The following is a 22,223-nucleotide window of genomic DNA, read 5'->3' on the forward strand; positions in this document are numbered from 1 at the left end:
TAGTAGTACGGATGCACACAACCAAAAAATAAAAATAAAACTAAGAAATAAAAAGTCCCGATCTGATATTCCAGTCCTAGCAGCAAAAATACATCCATCACCAGGACAACACCTGAACTCTAGGCTCTCCAAAAATCGATGCCTCCAAGAAGGGAACAGTGCACAAGCATCATCATCGCCCGATACAAAGATCTTAGGTTTTCACCCTGAAGATAGTCCTCGCTCTCAAAATAATGCCTCCAACAAGACCATTGCTAGGCACAACTAGTTAAGGCCAGACCTTGGATTTTCACCCTGAAAGGTAAGACTCTGAAATTCACCTGTGTTGCTGCTCCCACTTGCATATTGTTGCTGCAAAACCCATAACACAAAGCAAGTCCCTCAAAAATAGTGAGACTCGAACCTCCATTGCTAGTCGTCCAATCCGGCCTTCATGATATTCCCCGTCTCTGATTTCACCATGGACCAGAATGTCATCTGAGGGCAACACATAACAGAGCTTCGCGTTGCTCCCTCTAGAACCAAATGGTCGTACCACCCGGTTCAGCAAACTCCAGGCATGAGTTGCACTGTTACATTCGCCGGAACTTTCTGAAACTCGTCACTCCGACCAGATCAAGACGAATAGGCCTCAGGTAGGTCTTCATCTTCACACAAGAGAAACCCTAGTACCTCCACCATTATACAGGTCGGGCCGAACGCCGTTGACCATCCCAAGCCGGTCGAGGTAACGTGGGGAAACGCCTTGCAGCCGACCGACCCTCCACCGGCGACAACCCGGATCACGGAGAGGGTAAGGAGAAGACCGACCTAGGGCTTACACCTGTTTGGCCCGTCCCACCCCGCACCTCCACCACCAACATGGCCCACCACCGGAGGCCAACACCGCCATCAAGAGGATGTCACCCATGCCGGTGCCCAGGTCGTCGTTCCGCCGCTGCCCCAGGCGCGTCGCCGCTCACGTTGATGTAGAGGCACGCCGCTGTTCACGCCACCGCACGTCGAGAAGCCACCACGCCGTGGTGTCCGGCGAGCGCACCACACCCAAACTATGGAGGATCTTTCCCTCGCTGACCGTCCACGCAAGGGGACGAGCAGGCCCTGCCGCCAGCAACGACAAAGGTGAGCCCAGCTGCGACCTCTGGCAGCGGCGGGAGGAGGAAGGAGGGGTGGGGAGACTGGCGGCGGAGGATTTCTAGGGTTTGCCCTGTCTCCACGCGCGCGGGGGCCAGAGGAGCAAGAGTAATAATTCATATAGACTTCAATATTGCTACGGAAGAACTAAGTCAATATTTTCGTTATTCCGCGGCAATCGCGCGGGCATAATGCTAGCATATATTAGATGCACATCAGTATGTGGCCGGGACTCTTTCTTTACATTTCTTTGGCACGGAATGTACAAAGAAAATCTGGTGAAACATAACTACGTGATTTATGGTTGGAACTCAGGCGTGTTGGATCCAAGTTCCCTGTATTAACTAGTACTTCCTCCATCCCTGAGAGTAAGTTTTATATTTTCTTTAAAGTCAAGTCAGGTAGAATTTGATAAACTTCTTAAAAAGTCTATCAGCAACTATGATATTCTATATATATCATATGAAAACATATTTCATGGTGTATCTAACTATATTGATATTGTATTTTGCATGTTAACAATTTTAGTAAAAAAAACTTGGTTAAATTTTACATGATTAATTTAACTTCTCAAAAATAATATAGGCTTTATTCATTGGAACGGATATATAGTACTTTTTACTTGTTGAACTAAGGTTTACATGCTGTGTGTGGGGTCCAACATGTCGTATTAACTGGAACATGTGTGTGTTAGTACACAAATCTACCTGATGTGGTTTAACATCCTAGTGGCAAATTTTATATCTAACTATCAACATATTTTAGATGATGTGGCTCATCTCGTGACGGCTCTATTAAATATCTATATATATTGTTATTTAGTATATGATAATTGATATATAAAATCCCAACTCTGTGTCCACGAGCTTGTTTACTAACACAAGTTTCTGTTTTCTCCAACACACCTACGGATGAATGGGCACGGCAATGAAGAACACAAAAAAAGAATGTTGGCATCACATTCTTTTGCCGGAATCCTAGAAGTGCCACGTCAACAACACTATTTTTGGAATTAATTAACATATAGTACACTCAACTAACAAGAGGGTCATATCACGTGCGCCCGGTTCATTGAAGTCTACTGTCAAATTCCACAGCTTCTAGATTCCCAACCCTAGCTACGCCTAGATACATACTGTATGTGATATAGGTGAGCGGGGGTGAGAGCACGATGATCCGGAAACAGGAGTCCCCCCCTGCAGATATACTATACGTGGTGAAATCGGCAGGATAACTGAACCCAAGTCCATGCTCTCTAGAAGGCGCGCGCATGCATGCGTACGTAAGGACGTAAGGTCACCTCTTCCACATCCATTTCTCTGACGGTGCAGATGACGCGCAGGCAGGATCTTGTTCCTGGGGACAGATCGAGTACCTGCGGCAATCGGCGTGGAAGGTTCCGGCAAGAAGCGTCGCTGTTGGTGTGACCGCCAGGTGCGGTGATTTCTCCGTGCACGGGCCCAGGCGCCGGTGACAATTCTCGCTTGGAACGGCCGGCGACTGATTGACTTGGTTGAAGCTTCCTTCTTCTTGTTGTGCAAGAACATCGCGCGGCGAGATGCAGACCCCGAGACCTCCTGTGCAACTACGACCGTAGCCACAGCATCTGAGAATCTGAGGAAACGACACGAAGCCGGCAGCCGTGATGCCATGCATCTACTCTCCTTCCCTTCCACGCGAAAGTTCGGATGTTCCTAAACACTAAATAGCATATGAACATATTCAAATTTTAGCAAACCTCACACAAGTTTCATGAGACGAAGGGAGTGCGATCTAAGAGCATCTCTACCTACCAGTCTATTTTACACAATTAAATATGTTCGTTTTAGTTCGTTTGTGTTAGGTTGCGGGCACAATTCAAATTGCCATGGTCGTGGTCGCTGCCGGTTTACATCCAGCTAGATGACGATGGCGATGACGCAAACCCTGGCTAGGGTTTAATTTATTTTTCTTTATGTTTTCTTCTTCTTTACACTATGTTTTTCAATATGCCACCTTTATCTATAAAATGGTGTCCTAGATTTGTCTAAATTTAGATGTACGTAGATACTGAATCTAAATTTGGACGAATCGAAGACACCCTTTTACGAACGGAGTGAGTACGAAATACTAATACTCTCTTCGGTTTAAAATAATTGCTTAAAGATAGACCTATATCTATCAGATGGAGAAAAAATTATGCATCAGACCGCTGGCTTAGACCACCCAAACGAACCAAGTAAAAAAAAAAGACCACCCAAACGAAGCAAGGGTTCGACCCAATTGGAGTCGACCGTCGACCGATGGTATGCGTGCTGGTCCGCTGACCGGAGTGTCCTAGTCCGACGGCCGGATGCACGTCCGGCGGGCGGCGGCGACCATTCCGTTATCTAGAAGCAAGCCACGCCACGCCACGCAACGGTGCAAATGACATGCGTTGGTCAGTCAAACCGTCACATGCAACGACCAGAGCTAAAGAAAAAGATGCGCGCGCCACCACGTCCATGTCGCGGCGACGGCCGCCCTATAAAGGCCGACCGCCCGCGGCGAAACCGGTGGCGCCGCCCGCCTTTAGTTACTCCCACCCAGCCCTCAGGTCTCCCGCCCTCCCGTGCGCCACGCCACTTGCCAGCTTCCACCATCTCAGACATCACGGCCGGAAGCTGCCGTGCTCTCGCCGGCGAGAGGTGAGGCCCTCTGTCAATCGCATCCTTTACTTACACGGCGGCTACGGCTGGTTGCTTAACTGGCTGTTCCTTCCCTCTCCGTTCTTGCAGAGCAAGTCGATCGACTCGATTCACCACAGGTCTCCGTCACCGGCCATTGCCGAGAATTTTCCACCGCGCGCGCGAAGTTTGCCGGTGTGGAAACAAGAGGATCTGGGTCGAATCGGGTTTTCAAGGCTTCAGACTTTCTTCCGAGCCGCGTCGAGGCGGAGTGATTGCTGCAATTGGCTAAGGATCCGGCTTCGGGGCATGGATGGCTCCCAGTCGCAGGGCGGCGGCGCGCCGCCGCCGTTCCTCATCAAGACCTACGAGATGGTGGAGGACCGCTCGACCAACCGCGTCGTCTCCTGGGGCGCCGGCGGCGCCAGCTTCGTCGTCTGGAACCCGCCCGACTTCTCGCGGGACCTGCTGCCAAAGTACTTCAAGCACAACAACTTCTCCAGCTTCATCAGGCAGCTCAACACCTATGTGAGTGCTACTTAGTGCTCGTCTCTGATCCCTCCCTGCTTCGTTTCCAAATGTTACAGACATTTTCTATCTGTCGTGAGTAGTACTCAGTGCTCATCTCTGATCCTCTGCTTCGTTTCCAAACGTACAAGTGATTCTATGATTCTTTGTTACTTCTTGTGTTCATCATTACTTTTTCACACGATCTTCTTCTGAGCGCTATCTCTTCCTGCACTTAGTGCTGAATTAACTTGACATCTCTCTTGCTGTACTCATTGCTGACTTGATTTTCCATCATGTATCAGGGTTTTCGAAAAGTCGACCCGGAGCGATGGGAGTTCGCCAACGAGGAGTTCATAAGGGGGCACATGCACCTCCTCAAGAACATCCATCGTCGCAAGCCCGTGCACAGCCACTCGCCGCAGAACCAAGTGAACGGGCAACTGGCAGATGCAGAGAGGCGCGAGTTCGAGGACGAGATCACCAGGCTCAAGCAGGAGAAGGGCGTGCTTCTGGCAGACCTGCAGAGGCAGGCTCAGCAGCAGTGTGAGATCACCTGGGTGATGCAGTCGCTGGAGGAGAGGCTGGTGGTGATGGAGCAACGTCAGCTGAACATCATAGCTTCCGTGCGCGACATCCTGCAGCGGCAACGGGGCGATGTTTCAGGGTCTGCCCTGCTGGAAACAGACCATTTCAGCAATTGCAAGAAGAGGAGGGTTCCCAAGATCGATTTTTTCGCCAAGGAACCCATGGTGGAGGAACAGCAGGTGCCGTATCTTCAGACAACCGTTGATGAAACACCAAGCATGTTCGCCGTGCGGCCCCTAAATGCTGAGCCGTTTGAGAAGATGGAGCTGGCCTTGGCTTCCCTGGAGAGCCTCATCCAGAGGGCAGGCGACTATGCATCTTCGCAAGACATGTACGCCAGTGTTGCCAGCCCTGCTCTAGCTGTTGGAGATTTGCAGACAGCGTCAATGGCGACCAGCGTAGATCTTCAGCCACCAGCCACTCTGGACCCCTCTTCACCTCCAGGGTTGCTAGAATCACCAGGTTATGTCCAGAGCCCAATGCTACAGTTAGCAGATATTCACCAAGATACCAGCAAGACGATGACTGAGGTTGATACCAACTCAGAGGTAAGCACCACTGACACTTCACAAGATGAGATGATGACCGCCGAAACGGGAGTTTCCCAAGAACCGGCTGTGGTAAATGATCTATTCTGGGGGAGGTTCCTCACAGAAACCCCGGCATTTTATCGTACCCGCTTTGAAAGCCATGATGCTGATTGTAAAACAGAGACAGCTGAACCCAAGGATGATGAAACAATAGGCATCAACTGCAACTGGTTTAATCGCCGGGTACATGTTGAACAGATCACCGAGCAGATGGAGCACCTTGCCTCAGAAGAGAAAACCTGATGGAATTACCGTTCCCAATGATTCATTGTGCATATGTAAACAGCGATGTACATTATAGTTTAGCCTGTCTTGTTTTGTCACACTCTGTACAGCTAAAGTAGAAGAAGATACACTTCTGTAGTCAGTTGCACTGTTTTGTTGTGTGTATTATACTACTAATCTTTTATGCTAAAATCATGTGTCTAGTCCTTTCTGGTAAATTCTTCCCCTTGACTATTTGTGACTATCTGACAATCTGGCTACTAATAGTTAATCAACTCAGATTACACGTGACAAATAATACACTTCCGACTTTTTTATTTCCTAAAAACACAATTTGACTTTTCTGAAGTTGCACGACTCAACAGATTCTCGAATGCATACTCCTATTCTGACGTCGAGTACTCAGTACACCATTCAGAGCTACAGATTGGCTGGCTTAAAGTCCTAAGAGTTTGTAGGCTTAGAAACTAGAACTACAGACAGTGATGAAACTAGTATCTAGAAGGGAAGGCTATATCCAAACTAAATATGCCACAGCCAGTGAAAACAAGCTCATCTTAGAATATATTACTAAGATCAGCAATGGTGAAGTGTGGGTCAGGGTAAACAGTGCATGTCAACAGCTCAACTTTCATTATAGCAATAGAGGTTATTCTCAGGCTGGCATTATGCTAGTGAAGTTCGTTACCAAACAAAGATAGGGCTACATAAGTCATAAAGCACCAGTAGTGGCGAGCAGAGCAAGAATGCCTCTTGCCCACCACCTCTAGCTCAGTAAATAAGGTGTAACCATCAAAATGAAATCACGTGGTCCTCTAGCGTCTAAATACCCCAGGAGTAGAATCTACTGGAGGATTATGATCATTATGTACATCTTGACTGTAACTTCGCACTTGACAAGATGCTGCAGGGATTGCAGTTGGGAAGTCACCATCTTCAGAATTCAAAGGACTCTCAGCTGAGTTAAAAAGGCAGAACACAAGTCCAGAAAGAGAAGCTGTGGCCCACTGACCCTTTGCAAGTCCAGAAGATACTTCTCATCCCTTGTTTTGTATAGCTGCAAAGAGCAGAGTGTATCAGAACCAAGCACAGCCCCCAAGAATTAACTTTATGCAAGGAAAAAGGACATTGTAAAAATGCAAAGAGCGGAAGTGTATCAGAACTAACTTTATGCAAACAAAAAAGGAAAATGTTGTATACTTGTATGTAGGAAAATAGCATTCCAATTATGAACATGCCCAGTCGTAAACAAAATGTTAACAGTTCGAAGTACTCTTATATGCAAATGCACAAAAACTAAAATGAAGCTTAGTCATCACAGAACTGCACTGCGAATTTGCAGAAAGACCTGCTTGCATATGATGGTTTTGATTCAGGAGGGTACCTGAATTTCAAACTTCACGATGTGGGCTGATCTTTCACTGAGGTCATCAGTTTCAATTATAGCAGACTCTGACCCAAAGCCATGGTTATTATGCATCATACTCTCAACAAAGCCAGGATTCCACCTACACTTCATGTTATAGTGCCCAATCTTCTTCCAGCAAACATTTAGCTCTTGCAGAGCTTTGAGCACTTCAGTTATAATTTCTCGCGGATGTGCTCGAGACTGTAAAACATACGTGAATTAGGAGAATTTAAGCATTTCAGATTCAATTATAGGAAGATGAACTTTCAAGCGAAAATTACCTGAAGACCAAGAGCCCATTTCCTCTCAGCTGCAAAATGTTGCCTCAAGCCAAACGCTGGAGAGCCAAACTGCCGAGCTTCAGATGCAGAACTTGGTGTTTCAGGTGAAACTTGAGAGAACGATGAGTCCTGTAGATCACAGAAAGCATACCAAATCAGCAGCAACACAAGTACCAGAATACTTGCAATTTAGAATATGAAAGCAATAGAAAGGAGAGGGAGATTCCAACACACCATCGATTCTTGATACTCAGCACCAAGGTAGCCACTGGTTGTACGAAGCTTATTGTCCAAGAGTAAATAATATGCAACGGTCGCCTGTACAAGCAGCTTTAGTCATAATTCTATCGACAACAACCAAAAAGAGCAACAGAATAATGCAAATACCTCATTTTGCAATCTCTTTTGAAGAGATTCAGTTAGCTGATTCTTATCAAATCCCATTTTGATAACATCATTCAGAGTTTCATCGTCCAGCTACAAAGTTCACAGCGAAGTAAAATCTCACTGAACATGCATAGAGAAAATGTAATAATGTAGAAAGGGCTCCCATTTTGTTACATACATAAAGATAAATGTAAAGATGAACAGATTAGTAAGGACAAAGCAAAAGCCCTTAAGACAACTATCGAAATAGTTATGTTAATGTTGATACACAGAAGCATCACCAAACCTTTTTAACTTGTTGTGCAGTGTCTGGGGGAGGCACAGCCAAATAGCGAGGAAGTCTAGCTTTGAACCATGAGTGTTCACGGATTTCACGTATGGTGATTCTCTTCATAGGATCAACTACCAGCATCCTGGGGATCAAATCTCTTGCTAAAGGAGACAAGTGGCTAGGAAGGGTATATATCCCACCCTACAATAACAGAAAGGTAACTAAGTCACTGGATATCCAAGAAGCATTTTTCAGTTAATCAAAGCAGATAGTTGCCAACCTTTATTTTCTTAAAAAGGTTTGGTATATTCTCATCATCAAATGGAAGAGTGCCGCAAAGAAGTGCATAGAGAATAACACCACAGCTCCAAACATCAACTTCAGGGCCAGCGTACAGTTTACCAGATATCACCTAAACAAACGAAGAAAACAATGTCTGGTGTGAGAATTGTGAACACTTTCGCAAAACATCCACATTTATCAACAAAGAAGAAGGCACGCGAAAGTGCAAAAATCAAATGATTCTACATATGTACCTCGGGTGCTGCATAATTTGGGCTACCACAACTAGTCTTCAGAAAATGGCCATCACGCATAACATTACTCAAGCCAAAATCTGCAATCTTAACATTACATTTTGAATCCAACAGAAGATTCTCTGGCTTCAAATCACGGTGAACCACCATGTTTCTATGGCAATATTCCACACCAGATATAATCTGTATAAAAGGTCAAATAAAAATTAGTCTATCATGAACAAGAATCTTATTTATGCACAATGGTAGATGCAGACAAAATTGAAGTGTCTCAACGAAATACACGATTAACACGCATGAAACATATTTATACTAGCTTATGACAACCATACTGTATTTAAAACTACAAAATAAATGGCTTAGCAGAATCTTCATTATGAAACTCGGAAAAGTGGAAGCAAACTTACTTGCTGGAAAAAGCGACGAGCTTCTTCCTCTTGCAACCTCCCCTTCTCAACAATGTAATCGAACAACTCTCCAGATTTAACGTACTCCATAACCACATAAATATCAGCCGGCGTATCTATCACCTCATAAAGCCGTATGATGTGAGGATGCATAAATAACCTTAGTATCTTGATTTCTCTTTTAACTGCAAATCAACACAACAAATCATAGTTGAGCACTTGAGCCAAGCACCAGACAAGAACAGTAACTATTAACAGAACAAGATTTTAAAAAAGTATGGATGGCCAATTGTGATACTCATCTCTCGATTTTTCTTCTCACGGTAAATTAACACAAAAATTATAGCTGAGCGGGTATGAAGGTTGCTAGAATAATGGTAATATGTTGATCACAGTACTGGGTGTTGCTTGATTTAATACTAACACTAGGCACATGTGTCAAAAAAATGTCTGCTGATTACTAAAAGATTATGTAGCACCGAACAAAAAAATGAGCAGGTTGATCGATAGATTTAGTTTCCTCTATCTAACACTAGGAACATGTAAATGACCCCCCGATATTTCTCATCCCCGCACATTTTTCTTTGCGAGCAGAGCAAGGAGCAAGTCCGCTACATATACTCTAGAAACTTGGCAAACACAAACAAACTTGTTGAACAAAGTTGAGATTAATCACCACCAACCTTTCTCTTCCATCTCCATGCTCTTGATCTTGCGGCGGTTGAGGATCTTGATAGCCACCTTGTGTCCCGTGATAATGTGCTCGGCGATCTTGACCTTCCCGAAGGAGCCGATCCCCAGGGTTTTGCCGATGCGGTACCCGGCCAGCGGGTTCGCATCTCTGCCTCCTGCATCCATCCTGGCCCTAGATGACAACGAAATTGTTCAGGGTTAAATCGAATTAAATACTATCACCCGGCCGGGGGCTTGGGTAGTAAAATCACGGTTGGATCTAGACGAGGATATGCAGCTACACTTGGTACGAAGAGGCGCGACCTAGGCACAATCTGTTCCGCGAAATTGAGAAGAAGAAACACGCTGGGCGATCCCTAGTGGTAAGGTAATTCTACCCCGCAAAGCGCCCGGCACGATTGGCCTACGCACAGCGAGCGAAACCGGGTCGTCGCCGGCCCAATTGCGCCGCGGGCACACGCCACGCCACGCCAGGGACGGCGCGAGCTCCCGGATCTGGGGAGGCGGGGGGGGGGGGACTGCGGAAGCGAGGCGGCAGAGCCTGCTTCGCCTCGCCAGTCCCAAACGCAGGACCCAATTCGGCGGCAAGGTCGTGAAGGACGGCGGCAGAAGGGACGAAGACGAGAGGAGCTTGGAGAGGCGGGGTTGGGGGGCTAACCTGACCGCAGGGCGGGCGGGGCCTGAGCGGGAGACGGCGGCGGGAAGCTCTCGCCCAGAGGCGCGGCGGCGCGGCGACGGGAGGCGGTGGCGGCGATGCGGCGGGGAAGGGGGCGAGGGGAGAGGATGGCAGGCAGATGCGGCTGTCACGGGGGGAAGGAATGGAAAGCTGTGGGGGTCAGCAGGGGTGGGGCCGCTCGTGGCGCGCGGAGATTCGTGCGCGACGGACGACGACGACGTGGCCTGGAGCTGCGGAGTCGGCACGCGAAGCGTAGATGGTCGAAGCGGCAGTCAGCATCCTCTCGGTTCCCATTGACAAGCGATTTTTGTGCTCGGCCTTCTGCAATCCTGCCCAATAGATCAACAAAGCAATAGAAGAGAGAGTGATTTCACTAGGAGACCTCAACACATGATCTTCAAAGGTCACCTTATTTCTTACTGTCCAAATGGCCCAACAAGTGGCGCCAATCGGTACCATAAAAAATCTTTCAAAACCAGAAGCTCGTTAGAGCACAACTAGCACCCATGGTTGAGCCCAAAACCCCACAAACCACTTTGGAAGTGTTGCAAGAAAAAGGAAAGATGATTATTAGTCTCAACCTGATTGCAAAAGGAGCATAGGGGAGAACCCAGCCAATTCCTTTTTTCTCAAATTTTCTCTGGTGGGCAAGGCATCTCCGCATAATTGCCACATGAAGATCTTTATTTTCAAGGGCATTTTTGCCTTCCAAATCCATTTGTTGTGTGATCCAGCTAGAGGAAGTTCTAAGAGTTTATAAACTGATTTAGTCGAGAAGGTACCATTCTTATTTAACTTTCAGGAGATTTTATCATTGTTGTTAGACAAGGTAGGATTCCCGAGTTTAGTAGTAATGAGATTCCAGGCCTCCAGGAGATTTCCATGGAGCCTTCTTAGAAAGGGAATGACATAGTTACTGTCCACGCATTGTTGAACAATACAATCTTGCATTTGGCAAAGATGAAAAAGAATAGGATGTAGATCACAAAGGGGAACATCATCCAGGTAAGTATCTTTCCAGAGTCTACAAATATTGCCTTTTCCTAGGGAAAATTTTCATCCCGCAAAATAAGTATCTCTGACTTTCAAAAGCGCTTTCCAACACGGAGAATCATTAAATTTAGGGGTCACACTAGTTATTGTTTTTCTTCTCAAGTATTTTGCTTTGATAATATCTTGCCATAAACCATCTTGCGTTTCGAGCTTCCACCACCATTTGCAAAGAAGGGCTAATATTTTGCTTCCTAAGATCTTTGATCCCAAGGCCACCTTTGTTTTTAGAACGGCAAACCTTAGACCACTTGACCATATAATAACCTTTCTTTTTTTCCTTTTTACCATGCCATAGGAAACGTCTTCTATGCTTGTCAAGCCTTTCAATGAAGGTTCTATTCAAAAGGAACATCGACATGATATAGGAAGGAAGGTTCGAGAGACATGAATTCACCAGGATCAGCCTCCCCCCAGATGAGGAGGCACTCTTCCAGGCATCCAATTTCTTGACAAACTTCTTATCGATGAAAATAAGGTCAGATTTTTTTAGGTTGCGAAAGGAAACAGGGACCCCCAAGTATTTCATAGGAAAAGTTCCAACTTGACAACCAAACATAGAAGAGTATTGACCAACAGTAGCATTATCACCTCCAATAAGGAACAACTCACTCTTTTGGAAATTTATTTTCAAGCCCGACATTAGCTCAAACATATAAAGGAGGAGTTTAAGATTTAAAGCTTTCTCCAGGTCATGGGATATGTAGAGGACAGTATCATCAGCATATTGCATAATCGCCACCCCTTTATCAATCAAGTCAGGAGCCAAGCCTATCAACAAGCCACTGGCCTGAGCCTCAAGCACCATTTTAGTTAAGCATTGGACCGTAGAGTTAAAGAGGAAAGGGGAAAGAGGATCGCCTTGCCGAACCCCTTTCGCACTTTGAAAATAAGAGCCAATCACATTATTTATCTTCACCGAGACAATACCATTATGAAGGATTTGCTTGATCCTTTTGCACCAAAAGTCACCAAAGCCTATAGCTTTTTGACAATCAAGAAGAAACTCCCAGTTAACTTTATCGAGAGACTTCTCGAAGTCAAGCCTAAGAATAACCCCCGTGTGTTTCTTACTATAAGTGTGATGCATCAATTCATGAAGGGACATAATGCCATCGACAATATTACGTTTTTTTATGAAGGCATTTTGATGTGTACTAATAGTTTTGTCCAAGAAAGGCTCCACCCTGATGGTAAGAACTTTGGTAAGCAGCTTGTAAATGCATCTGAGTAAACAAATGGGCCTATATTGAGTGATCTTCTCAGCATCTGAGATTTTCGGAAGGAGGGTTATAATTCCATAGTTAAGTCTTTGCACATCAAGGGAACCCACATGAAAAGCATAGAACAAATTCATGATGTCACCCTTTACAATATCCCAACAATGTTGGTAAAATTCTATAGGAATATTATCGGGACCCGGGGCTTTTTTTTTCATAGAGAACAGGGCTTCTTTAACCTCTTCCATAGTGAAAGGCTTGCTAAGGATCTCATTGTCAACATCATCTTCCATAGTGAAGGGCTTCTTTAACCTCTTCCTCGTGCGCTTTATTTGATACATACATGATCAAAATGTCATTACAAAGATCTTCTCGGATACAATCCACGCCACACAGAATTTACCGAAGACACACATCTTCTAGCTAATTGAAGAGCAGCAACGTTGAGCACACGCGGCAAATATCGAAATTCACACGAAGAAAAACCCGTGGAGCAGGACTTGATATCCCCGATCACCGATCCCGTTGGGGAGCGATGTGACGTTGTTCCAGGGCTCGCCCCAAGCAGCAAGACAAAGATAGTTGTCATCACAATCGACAGCACCATCACCCAATTGCTTAGTAGAGGTGAAGATACATCATCCACGTTCACCGAAACCTTGCCCTACGGCGGCGGAATCCATTTGGAAAACGAAAACAATTCACGTTGTGGTTGACTTTTGGTTTGCACAGATAAATAACATATCAATGTAGGCATTCACCTTTGTACCAACTGACTTAGAGTGAAGCAAGATCCCTTCCTCTTGACCTTTGTTGCGAGCATCCCAAATGTACTAGAATGTCACAATGGCAGTAGTGATCTGAACTTCGAAGCCACGACTCAGGAGATCTATGACCTAGGTCCTCATCGAATGGAATCTCTCTAGATGATCCCCGTGCTCATACTTAATATCTTGACACACTTCCCTAGCAAACTGGCAGACTTACAAAGCTTGTTTAGGAGTTTCATGATGGCTGCAGAGAATACAAAATACAAGTTGTCGACGTTGGGATATTACGTTTCTAAAGTTGGTGACAGCACGGAGACAATCATGCACATCCACATTGTTGTGGTTATCCTCCCCGTGCTTTGTTAGCCCATAACTTCTTCCACGGTTTGGAGTTTGAGCTAGCCAACGTTGCAAAAGAATCACCTTGTCCTCTGGTACTCCGATCGACACCAAAACGATCCTCTCTACTGGGGGAGCACTTTGTGGCGTGAGCTCGTATAATAGCTGAACTGGACATAATAAAAGGTAAAATAAAGCTGTGGAAGTGTGACAAGCATGGGTTGGCCTATCCCCTATGCTTGTCTCACACACATTTGTGATCCGTGGGAACCGGAACCTCTAACGTTGAGAAACAAATTCAGGGAAAAGGTAATGCAACTTAAATACCCTGTTACAATTAATTTAGGTAATTGCTATAGATATTAAAAATAGTCTAAATTTTATTATGTAGTTACTCTAAATACACACCATAAATTTTCATTATGCAAATTAATTTAAATCATTTGATAGGCTTCTCCAACTTTGCTTCTCTGTGGTAGAGAATCTAGTTCCTAATTTGTGATGGGTGACGGGTGGTTCATGAATTGTAGAGGGTGATTGGTTAGCACGACATGTGAAATTATTTATTCATTCTTAGGGCATTTTCAGTGGCATGGCGAAAACGGTTAGTCTGTTTGTCTTGGTCCACGTGCATGGAAGAATACAAAATACCTAATTCAACGGTCCGATGCAAACAGATCAATCTATGTTCTATACATTTTGGTTCACATGCATAGAGGACACAAATCATCCGACCAATCGATCCAACGCAAACAAGCCAAGGCACGCAGACTGGTCCATTCCAGGCCCAAATTTAGGCTAAAATGGGTCTCCACGAACAGCGTCCTCCGTGTGTCCTCCACTTGTCCTCCCCACACCCGCCCATGAGCGACACACAAGCCATTGGACACCCAAATCACGCTCCTCCCTATGCACCACAACACCACCGTCACACCCCTCCTTCTGCACCACAACTCCACCGCAACATCGTCGCCTTCGCCGAGCTAAACAGACAAATTTGATGCCCAAAATGGGTGGGTCGGCTAGAGACGCCCTTACTCCCTACATTTTAATTAATTAACTCACTTTGTTTGGATACAAATGTATCTAACTCACTTTGTTTGGATACAAATGTATCTAGACACGTTTTAATGTGTAAATACATTTGTAGCGAGAGAAATCTGAGTCATTAATTAGGGAGACGGTCCCTATGTCCCAAATAAGTGGCTCATTTTTTTATTGATACAGTGAGTGAAACAAACTAGAAAGACATGCGATCAAACACAAAACCACATAAGCACTACACACAGCATAAACAGTCAGAACTCAAGACAGGTACACATATGCTTCAAAGACTGGCGACATCATACGGTCACGAGTCATTTGCATCCGGAAAAACATGTAACTACTGATTACCAGTTCAACCACAAAACGTTCACACACGAGTCCTCTAACTAATCAATCTACTACGACCATAATATACTCAGATACAACATCAACCTCGCACTTCCGTGCAGGAGATCAGAACTTCAGTATTGGTCTGCGGTCAAAACTGCGCAAGTAGTAATCACGTCGCCAAAGGAAGCATGGACCTTTCGATCGAGTCTAAGCTAGCGTGAGCTACAAATCTGCAAAGAAGTCTGGTTGGAATCCATTCAGACGCTTGCCCTTGCCTTTCTTCTTGCTCTTTGACGCTGAAACCCAAAAAGACGAGTAAGAATGAGAAAGGATAGCTGCGGCCGCAATGGGCGCTGCACACTTTAATACAGGGCAGAAGGGGTGTTACCGGTTGAAGAGCTTGGCTCCATGTCAACATCCATCCCATCGTCGTCGCTATCAGCTACAGCCACTTCGTTGTGATCAACGGCAACGTTGGCTTCAGGCAATTCATCGTGATCGACGGCAGCTGCAGCTGCAGCTTCAGGCAATTCATTCTGATTATCTAACTGCGGACCTGCCAACAGTTCTTCCATGTCCCAGAGCTGCATAAAATAAATCACAGGTCACCCCAATTAGATCACCAGCGGATACACAATAAAGGACAGACTAGAAGGGAGGTAACCTTTAGTATCTTGTCATGTGAAACACTGCCTAGATACTTCCTGTCATGTGAGAAACCTGCAGAGCAGAGATGATACTGAAAACATGGCATTTCTTGGAGTTACTTATATACCAAGAAATGGACTGAACATACCGATCGCCTCAATTGGATATTCTGAATGCTCAGCTAGTGGCTGTTTTATCTGATTAGGTAAGATACTCACTAATCTGCATACAAGGAAATTTTAGAGACACGATAAGATGAAGCTACTATGCAGGAACCAGAAGTCATGGAAGGCAAATGGTATATTTCAAACCTGATCACACCATCTGCTGCACCAGATATCAGAGTTTCTTCATCCAGCTAAAACAAAAATACACTATCTTAATGATGATTACATTGAGAAAAGGAAGGCAGCAATGAAAAGTATAGTCAGTCTAACCTTTAGCAGTGTATCAACAGAATGTGAGTGCCCCAGAAAGCGGTCACTAGCCACAAAAGTGTATGTTAGTACACAACTAGACAAAATCAGTTACAGACTTGGTCTACTATCAAAGAAATTAAGAGCCAAACTAGTTGTAGGCTGCGACATTTTCACAATAGTCTGAATGTTACATGTCAAGATTATTCTCAGGCTTTGTCGGTAAGGATAAAGTGAGATGAGCCTTTATAACTAATAACATTCTTGGAGTTCCACATTAAAAAAGAGCCTTATTCTCTAACCGTGAGAAAATAAGAGCCTCACATGCACAAACATAACGCCTACAGGTGTAAATATTAGTCAAGGGCCATAGCAGCATAGTCAAGGGCCACAGAAGCATCAAGATAATAAGTACCCCTTTGTTTGGGCTTAAATTCTTGATTCTTGGATTCTAGCTACTGTGAAATTAGAATCTGAAACAAACATGCCTCCATAATATCCAGATTGTCCAGAATTGATTCTAAACAATACACACATAAAGCCACAATCTGAGAATTGAGGAAATAGGTGATTCCCGAGCTTTTTCTGGGCCGAAACGTTTTTTTCACGTCCGCCCTCGCTCGATCCCTGACCCTCACGACTTTCCGTCCCTGCTCGAGAGGCTGCCTCCGCTGGCTCGCGCCCACACGCAGCCCTGCTCGGCCGGCCGCCGCCTCGAGCCCGGCCGTCGCCCGCTCCTCCCGGCCGCTGAACCGCGCGTCCCGGCCGCCGACCCGCGCCCGCTCGCCGCCGGCTGCTCCCCGCCGCCGACCCACTCCTTCCGGCCGCGCCCAGCAAGCCCCTCCATCCGGCCACGCCCAGCAAGCACCTCCATCCGGCCATGCTCCAGCAGGCCCCTACATCCGGCCACGCCCAGCTCCATCTGGCGCATCCTGTGAAGGTACGTACATGTACTTTTTTATAACCATGTACTCTTGTTTGTTTGTTTATTTGCTGTTAGATATGAAGTGTTGTTAAGATAGTACTGCAATGTTTGTTTAGAAAGTAATATGTACATTACAATTATTTTTTGTATTATTATATTACTATAATACAATACTATATTACATAACAATACATGTGTTGTTTTTTCAGGTAGGTACTATCTTGTTGATTCGGGTTATCCAAATTGTGAGGGGTATCTAGCTCCATACAAGTTGACAAAATATCATGTGCCAGAATTTATCCATGGTGACCCTCCCAATGGTAAAAAAGAAATCTTTAACCATACCCATTCGTCGCCACGCAATGTCATTGAGCGTGCATTTGGTGTGTTAAAGATGAAGTGGCGTATTTTTATTACATATGCCATCTTACCCCCGTGACAAGCAAGTTTTGATCATTGTTGCTTGTATATATACTTGTCATTTCGATGAAACCTCGACAGAAGCAATAACTAAAGCACGCACAATGAAGCCATAACATACATTTTATATTAACTACGGTCCGTAAAGCTATCCAAACAACAAAGTAAACAAACAGATAGATTATGATTCCCAGATCCCACAGCAGGGTAAACAAACAGACTGCTTCTGATTCTCAGAAATCAAGAATCACAGCTGATTATCAGGAATCAAGATTAACAGCAGAATCTCAGAATCCAAAGCCCAAACAAAGAGGGCCTAAGTGTAATATCATTACATTGTATGGCTAATTTGATAAACAAACAGAGAACTAGAGAATATAATGTGTGCTTTCATGGTTTGCCTTTCAGAAGAGGTATATCGTCAGTTATGCATTGCTATACATTTTACAAAGAATAATATTCCTGCCAGTGCAGTGATGATGTAAATCAAAGGGTACGATTTTATTTCTTCTGCCAGTGCAATGATGAAACCATATTTACCTGCAGTCCTTAAAATGTCCCCACGAATACAACAATATAGCTCCACTCGGAGTTCCACAAACAACTTTTTGACCATTCTGAGAATCACAAAGGATAATCTATGTCAGTGACTTTTAAGTTACAGATGAAGGGTGTTGATCAGCAAAAGTTGTTCAGCGAAAGTAATTACCTTCATTATCACCAAGGATAACAATTCATCTTCAGAAAATTCAGATTGTGCCTTTACCTATTAGCAGATTAGGCATGACTAGGATTATGCAAGGTTGAAGGTAAAACTATAAATATAGTAGCTCTGAAACCCAAAACTTGGAATTAGGGTTTATTTAATACACAGGGATGAGATTTGATGTATGGAAAGGCAACTCACCCTGCCACCACGAAGATTGTTGACAGATAAAGTCCCGTCACCACTGCAAATAACAAGAACAATGTAATATTTGATTACCATAATATCAAGGCAAAAAAATCTGCTCAAAACTTAAGGAATCATAAAACATTGGCCACATAAATATAAAATCATGTGCAAAATAACTGTGTTATTTCGGCACCATAGAGAAGTGAACTAAGTGAAATGGTTCCAGGTACTCCATGTCATGGTATTGAATGGTCCGTGAGCAAAAGAGCAAAGACCTTGTTGCCATGTAACACTAATTTTGTGCATTGCATACAATAGGACACGCTCCTATGAAATTTAAGGCATATGAAATTCATGCAGCAATCAAGATTGCAGGAATGTAAATTAAGTACCTTGTTGCCAATATTTGATTTGAGCCAGCTACATAGATCATATCTGATATGTAATCTTCATGGCGATGAAAAGTATTGCAGCAAGATCGTTGCCTAGTATCCCACACCTAAAATTGCAAGTGATTACTGTAAACTGATTTTTTTTATTATTGCTATTAATATCAAAAAATGATAAGAAGAACAAACAACGAAAACACTAGCAAATGCCTCTGTGTCAGTCCAAAACATACGTAGGTACTCGTTACATAATTACAGCTATTACAAATATTATCAACCTAGCATAGATGATTTATGATTATATACTTAGAACAGGTGCCTGGGTACAAATAAGCTTGGGTATAATTTTATTATACACTCGGAACAAATGGTGAGAAACAGGCCAACATTTAAAGGCTATAGGATTTAATAATTGGTACACCATTTAATACCTTAATGCAACCCTCATCATCGCCTGAAGCAACTGTAGTTTCAGTAAGACAGACAACGCGGTTTATTGCATTACTGAAAACATCAAGAAAATAAAGACACTAAGAAAGCATAAAATATTAAATTTGGCAAAAATCAACAGGAGAAAAAAAAACAAGCATACTCATGTGCATCCTCCAAACGGGCAATAGCTTTGCCTGTTTCTACATCAGAAGCAAGAATTGAGCTATCAGCAGATCCCGTCAGAATCACTGAAACAAGACACACAATCAAGACAGCCCACGGGACCTGGTTAGAGCATGTAGCATGACAATCGAGGTGCCTTCACCTCTGATATGGGTATTGATTGCAAATGACAATGTAGAGCAACTAAATTTGTAGCGGTATGGTGAATAAGAAAATTTTAAAAAAAGCTGCCAGAATATCAGAATCACACATTAAATGCACATCAATTGGTTGGCAATGCTGGATGTGCTGGGATTAAAAGGGGCTCATTACCAGTTCCTGAGTCCACAAAACGAACAGCTCTACATGACTCCTTGTGAGCTTTTACCGCGAACAACCTTAAAAATTACAGTGAAATAACATTTGTCAGCAATCTCTAATCTCTGGAAACTACTTAGGAATTGTATTTTAACATGAGAAAAGCTCCAACATCAAACAAAACTAAGACATACAGAAAGGATTCCCAATAGAAGTGTACACGTTATTAGTTACAGAATCAGTGAGACACTTAATATTTGATCTCGCATGCACCCATTCAACTCAAATACCAACACTGTCTCACACATACACAGCTTTCTGAACTAGCTACCATGGACTGCAAAAGCGAGCTAGCTAAAATTGATTATACGAAAAAAACTAGAATAGAGTAAAACCTACACTAACTCTTGTGGATTAACCAGATGAACTGGCCCACCTCGCGCAATTAGGATACAACAAACGAAACCTCTAACAGTTACAAACGTCAAGGAAGCAAGAGCCTAGGCTAAAACTGTTTGGCAGCTCAAGATATCAACTATATGTCTACGAACACTGGAACACTGAACAGGGCAATTAGCAACATGGCACAAAATTAACAAAGCATTAGGAGGGGAGCATGGGTTATCGTGAGTACCTCTCGGGCTGCAGCCCGTCGGCGTAGCGGAAACTGCAAGAGGCAGCGGAAATTGGAACCGGTTAATTTCGCAAAAAAAAAAGTACCGGTTAGTTCCTCAGGTGGGGGAGGGGGAGCGGGAGAGGGTCGATTGGGCGGTGCTTACAGGTGGAGCTCGCCGTTGATGAGGGAGGTGACGACGAGGGGGGCGGAGGGGTGGAAGTCGAGGTCGAAGGGCGTCTCGTCGTGAAGGGCCTCCATCGCGGCGGCAGTGCGAGAGGGGGCGGCGGGGCGGCGACGCGGCTGGGGGAGAAGGGCAGAGGAGGTTTTGGTCTTTTGGAGTCTAGGGCCGTGGCGTGATATCGCGTGGTGTCGTGCCGTGCGTGCCTGGGTCGAACGTAAACGGGCTGCGAACTTGGACCACGGGGCGGCAGCCTTCGCGGGCCGGGTGAGCCCGGATAAAATGATGGCCATTCAAATGTCAGGCATTGTATGCCGGCCGCAAAATGTCACGCATGCATCATTCATTCAAAAGATTTTCATATCAACAAACTATTCAAACTTAAGTCCCTAAAAAAACATTCAAATTTAAGCACGCTAAGTTTAAACACCATATTTTCAAGAGGATGCATATTACCCTTTATTAAAACCTATTCGGAAAGTATTACAACTTATTACACCTCATGGGCCACAAAGAGTCTCAACAAGAGACCTAACCGCCGCCGCCTGGCGATTAGGGTTCTCTGACCCACCGTCGGACTTCGAGCCGGCCGGGGACTTCGTTCGCTTATCCGCCTTTGGGAGGGATCCCTGATCGCTTCTCGAAATCCTCGCTGAGTCCCTCGCGACCCGGCGTTTGTCTGTCTTCTCTGGTTCGTCTCTTGGGTTGTGGCAGCGGAAATCCTACCTTGCTCGCTCCATGGCGAGCCCTGCACAATCGTTGAATCAAGCTAGCGGCTCCGGCAGCAAGAAACCTGAGGCTATTGGAGACCTGCTGCAACGTCTTGGAATCGATGATGATGAGTTGGATGACCTTGTTTTCGAAGATGAGGAGTCTGCACCTAAACAGGGCATCAAGTGGATGGCTCTCGCCAAGGTTCATTCATCTGTTCAGTTTAGTCCCTTGGCGTTTGAACAGAATATGAGGAACGCGTGGTCGCCTGCGCAGCGAATTGAATTCAATCACCTAGAAGGTAACCTCTTTACTGTTCAATGTTCGTGTCTCGGAGATTGGCTCAAGGTGAAAGAGGGTGGTCCATGGTTGTTTCGACAGAACATTGTTTGCATAGAGGAATATGATGGCCTGGTTGATCCGGAGTCAATTGATCTAAACTTTTTGATACGTGGATCCAAATTCACAAACTTCCAATAGGGTACCGCAATGAGGCTCTAATAAAAAATCTTACTGAGAAGAAAGTGGGAAAGGTAATTAAAGTGGAGAAAAAGGTTCATGGTTTGGGCAACTTCATTCGTGTTCGGGTGAGACTTGATGTAAGAAAAATCATTGCACGGGTGGTCACTATCTCAAGAAATCGTGAACGGGAGTATTATCAAGTGCAATACGAAAAGATCCCCAAATTTTGTGGCGCCTGTGGGTTCTTTGGTCATGGTCATCTAGAATGTGGCACAGGCGAGCATGAAGAGGACAAATTAAAGTGGGGCGATTTTTTAAAAGCAGACAGGGAAACTTGGTTTGGTCGGAGCTTCAATTTTGGTCCTGGAGGTGGCCGAGGCACTGGTCGTGCTGGCTGGGATGGAGGACGTAGTCCTGGTCGGGGCCGTGGCCAGGGTCCTCTAACTACGGGTGCAAATCGTACCCCATTAGGCCGCGTTACTGGAGAGGAAATCGACTGGCGACACAATGCTTTGGCTACCCTTAATGGTACAGCTGCTGATGGAGA

At 44.8% G+C, this 22,223-nt stretch overlaps 3 protein-coding genes across 3 annotated transcripts; 1 reads left to right on the forward strand and 2 right to left on the reverse strand.

The window, feature by feature from the left end:
- The first annotated feature begins 4,068 nt into the window (after positions 1 to 4,068).
- LOC124649109 (heat stress transcription factor A-4d-like) lies at positions 4,069 to 5,896 on the forward strand. The gene is made up of 2 exons (XM_047188783.1): positions 4,069 to 4,307; positions 4,592 to 5,896. The coding sequence occupies exons 1-2, from the start codon at positions 4,089 to 4,091 to the stop codon at positions 5,705 to 5,707; spliced, it is 1,335 nt and encodes a 444-aa protein (XP_047044739.1). The 5' UTR covers positions 4,069 to 4,088; the 3' UTR covers positions 5,708 to 5,896.
- Positions 5,897 to 6,299: 403 nt separating this feature from the next.
- LOC124706858 (serine/threonine protein kinase OSK1) lies at positions 6,300 to 10,387 on the reverse strand. Its single transcript, XM_047238526.1, has 11 exons — positions 10,331 to 10,387; positions 9,663 to 9,844; positions 8,980 to 9,164; positions 8,573 to 8,755; positions 8,317 to 8,448; positions 8,052 to 8,237; positions 7,766 to 7,855; positions 7,613 to 7,696; positions 7,379 to 7,507; positions 7,074 to 7,298; positions 6,300 to 6,746 (listed from the first exon to the last, which is right to left on the reverse strand). Exons 2-11 carry the CDS (start codon positions 9,835 to 9,837, stop codon positions 6,633 to 6,635), a joined length of 1,503 nt encoding a protein of 500 aa, XP_047094482.1. The 5' UTR covers positions 9,838 to 9,844; positions 10,331 to 10,387; the 3' UTR covers positions 6,300 to 6,632.
- A 4,562-nt stretch (positions 10,388 to 14,949) lies between these two features.
- On the reverse strand, positions 14,950 to 20,617 carry LOC124649110 (WD repeat-containing protein 55-like). Its single transcript, XM_047188785.1, has 15 exons — positions 20,489 to 20,617; positions 20,344 to 20,376; positions 19,725 to 19,789; positions 19,390 to 19,477; positions 19,229 to 19,301; positions 18,801 to 18,907; positions 18,421 to 18,463; positions 18,223 to 18,279; positions 18,054 to 18,130; positions 16,190 to 16,235; positions 16,064 to 16,110; positions 15,901 to 15,974; positions 15,769 to 15,824; positions 15,493 to 15,688; positions 14,950 to 15,400 (listed from the first exon to the last, which is right to left on the reverse strand). The coding sequence occupies exons 1-15, from the start codon at positions 20,581 to 20,583 to the stop codon at positions 15,327 to 15,329; spliced, it is 1,131 nt and encodes a 376-aa protein (XP_047044741.1). The 5' UTR covers positions 20,584 to 20,617; the 3' UTR covers positions 14,950 to 15,326.
- Between the last annotated feature and the right edge of the window lie 1,606 nt (positions 20,618 to 22,223).

This window comes from Lolium rigidum, chromosome 4, assembly GCF_022539505.1.
Source record: "Lolium rigidum isolate FL_2022 chromosome 4, APGP_CSIRO_Lrig_0.1, whole genome shotgun sequence".
NCBI lineage: Eukaryota > Viridiplantae > Streptophyta > Magnoliopsida > Poales > Poaceae > Lolium > Lolium rigidum.

Bases quoted from the DNA above. Each gene is read 5' to 3' on its own strand.
- LOC124649109 (XM_047188783.1), top strand. From the start codon at position 4,089: ATGGATGGCTCCCAGTCGCAGGGCGGCGGCGCGCCGCCGCCGTTCCTC. The intron at 4,308-4,591 runs GTGAGTGCTACT...ATCATGTATCAG, and splicing joins TCAGGCAGCTCAACACCTAT to GGTTTTCGAAAAGTCGACCC.
- LOC124649110 (XM_047188785.1), bottom strand. From the start codon at position 20,583: ATGGAGGCCCTTCACGACGAGACGCCCTTCGACCTCGACTTCCACCCC. The intron at 18,908-19,228 runs GTATTAAATGGT...TTGCAATTTTAG, and splicing joins ATGATGAGGGTTGCATTAAG to GTGTGGGATACTAGGCAACG. The intron at 18,131-18,222 runs GTAATTACTTTC...TGTGATTCTCAG, and splicing joins TATCCTTGGTGATAATGAAG to AATGGTCAAAAAGTTGTTTG.
- LOC124706858 (XM_047238526.1), bottom strand. From the start codon at position 9,837: ATGGATGCAGGAGGCAGAGATGCGAACCCGCTGGCCGGGTACCGCATC. The intron at 8,756-8,979 runs GTAAGTTTGCTT...CCTTTTATACAG, and splicing joins CTCGTCGCTTTTTCCAGCAA to ATTATATCTGGTGTGGAATA. The intron at 7,856-8,051 runs GTTTGGTGATGC...TGAACTTTGTAG, and splicing joins CTGCACAACAAGTTAAAAAG to CTGGACGATGAAACTCTGAA.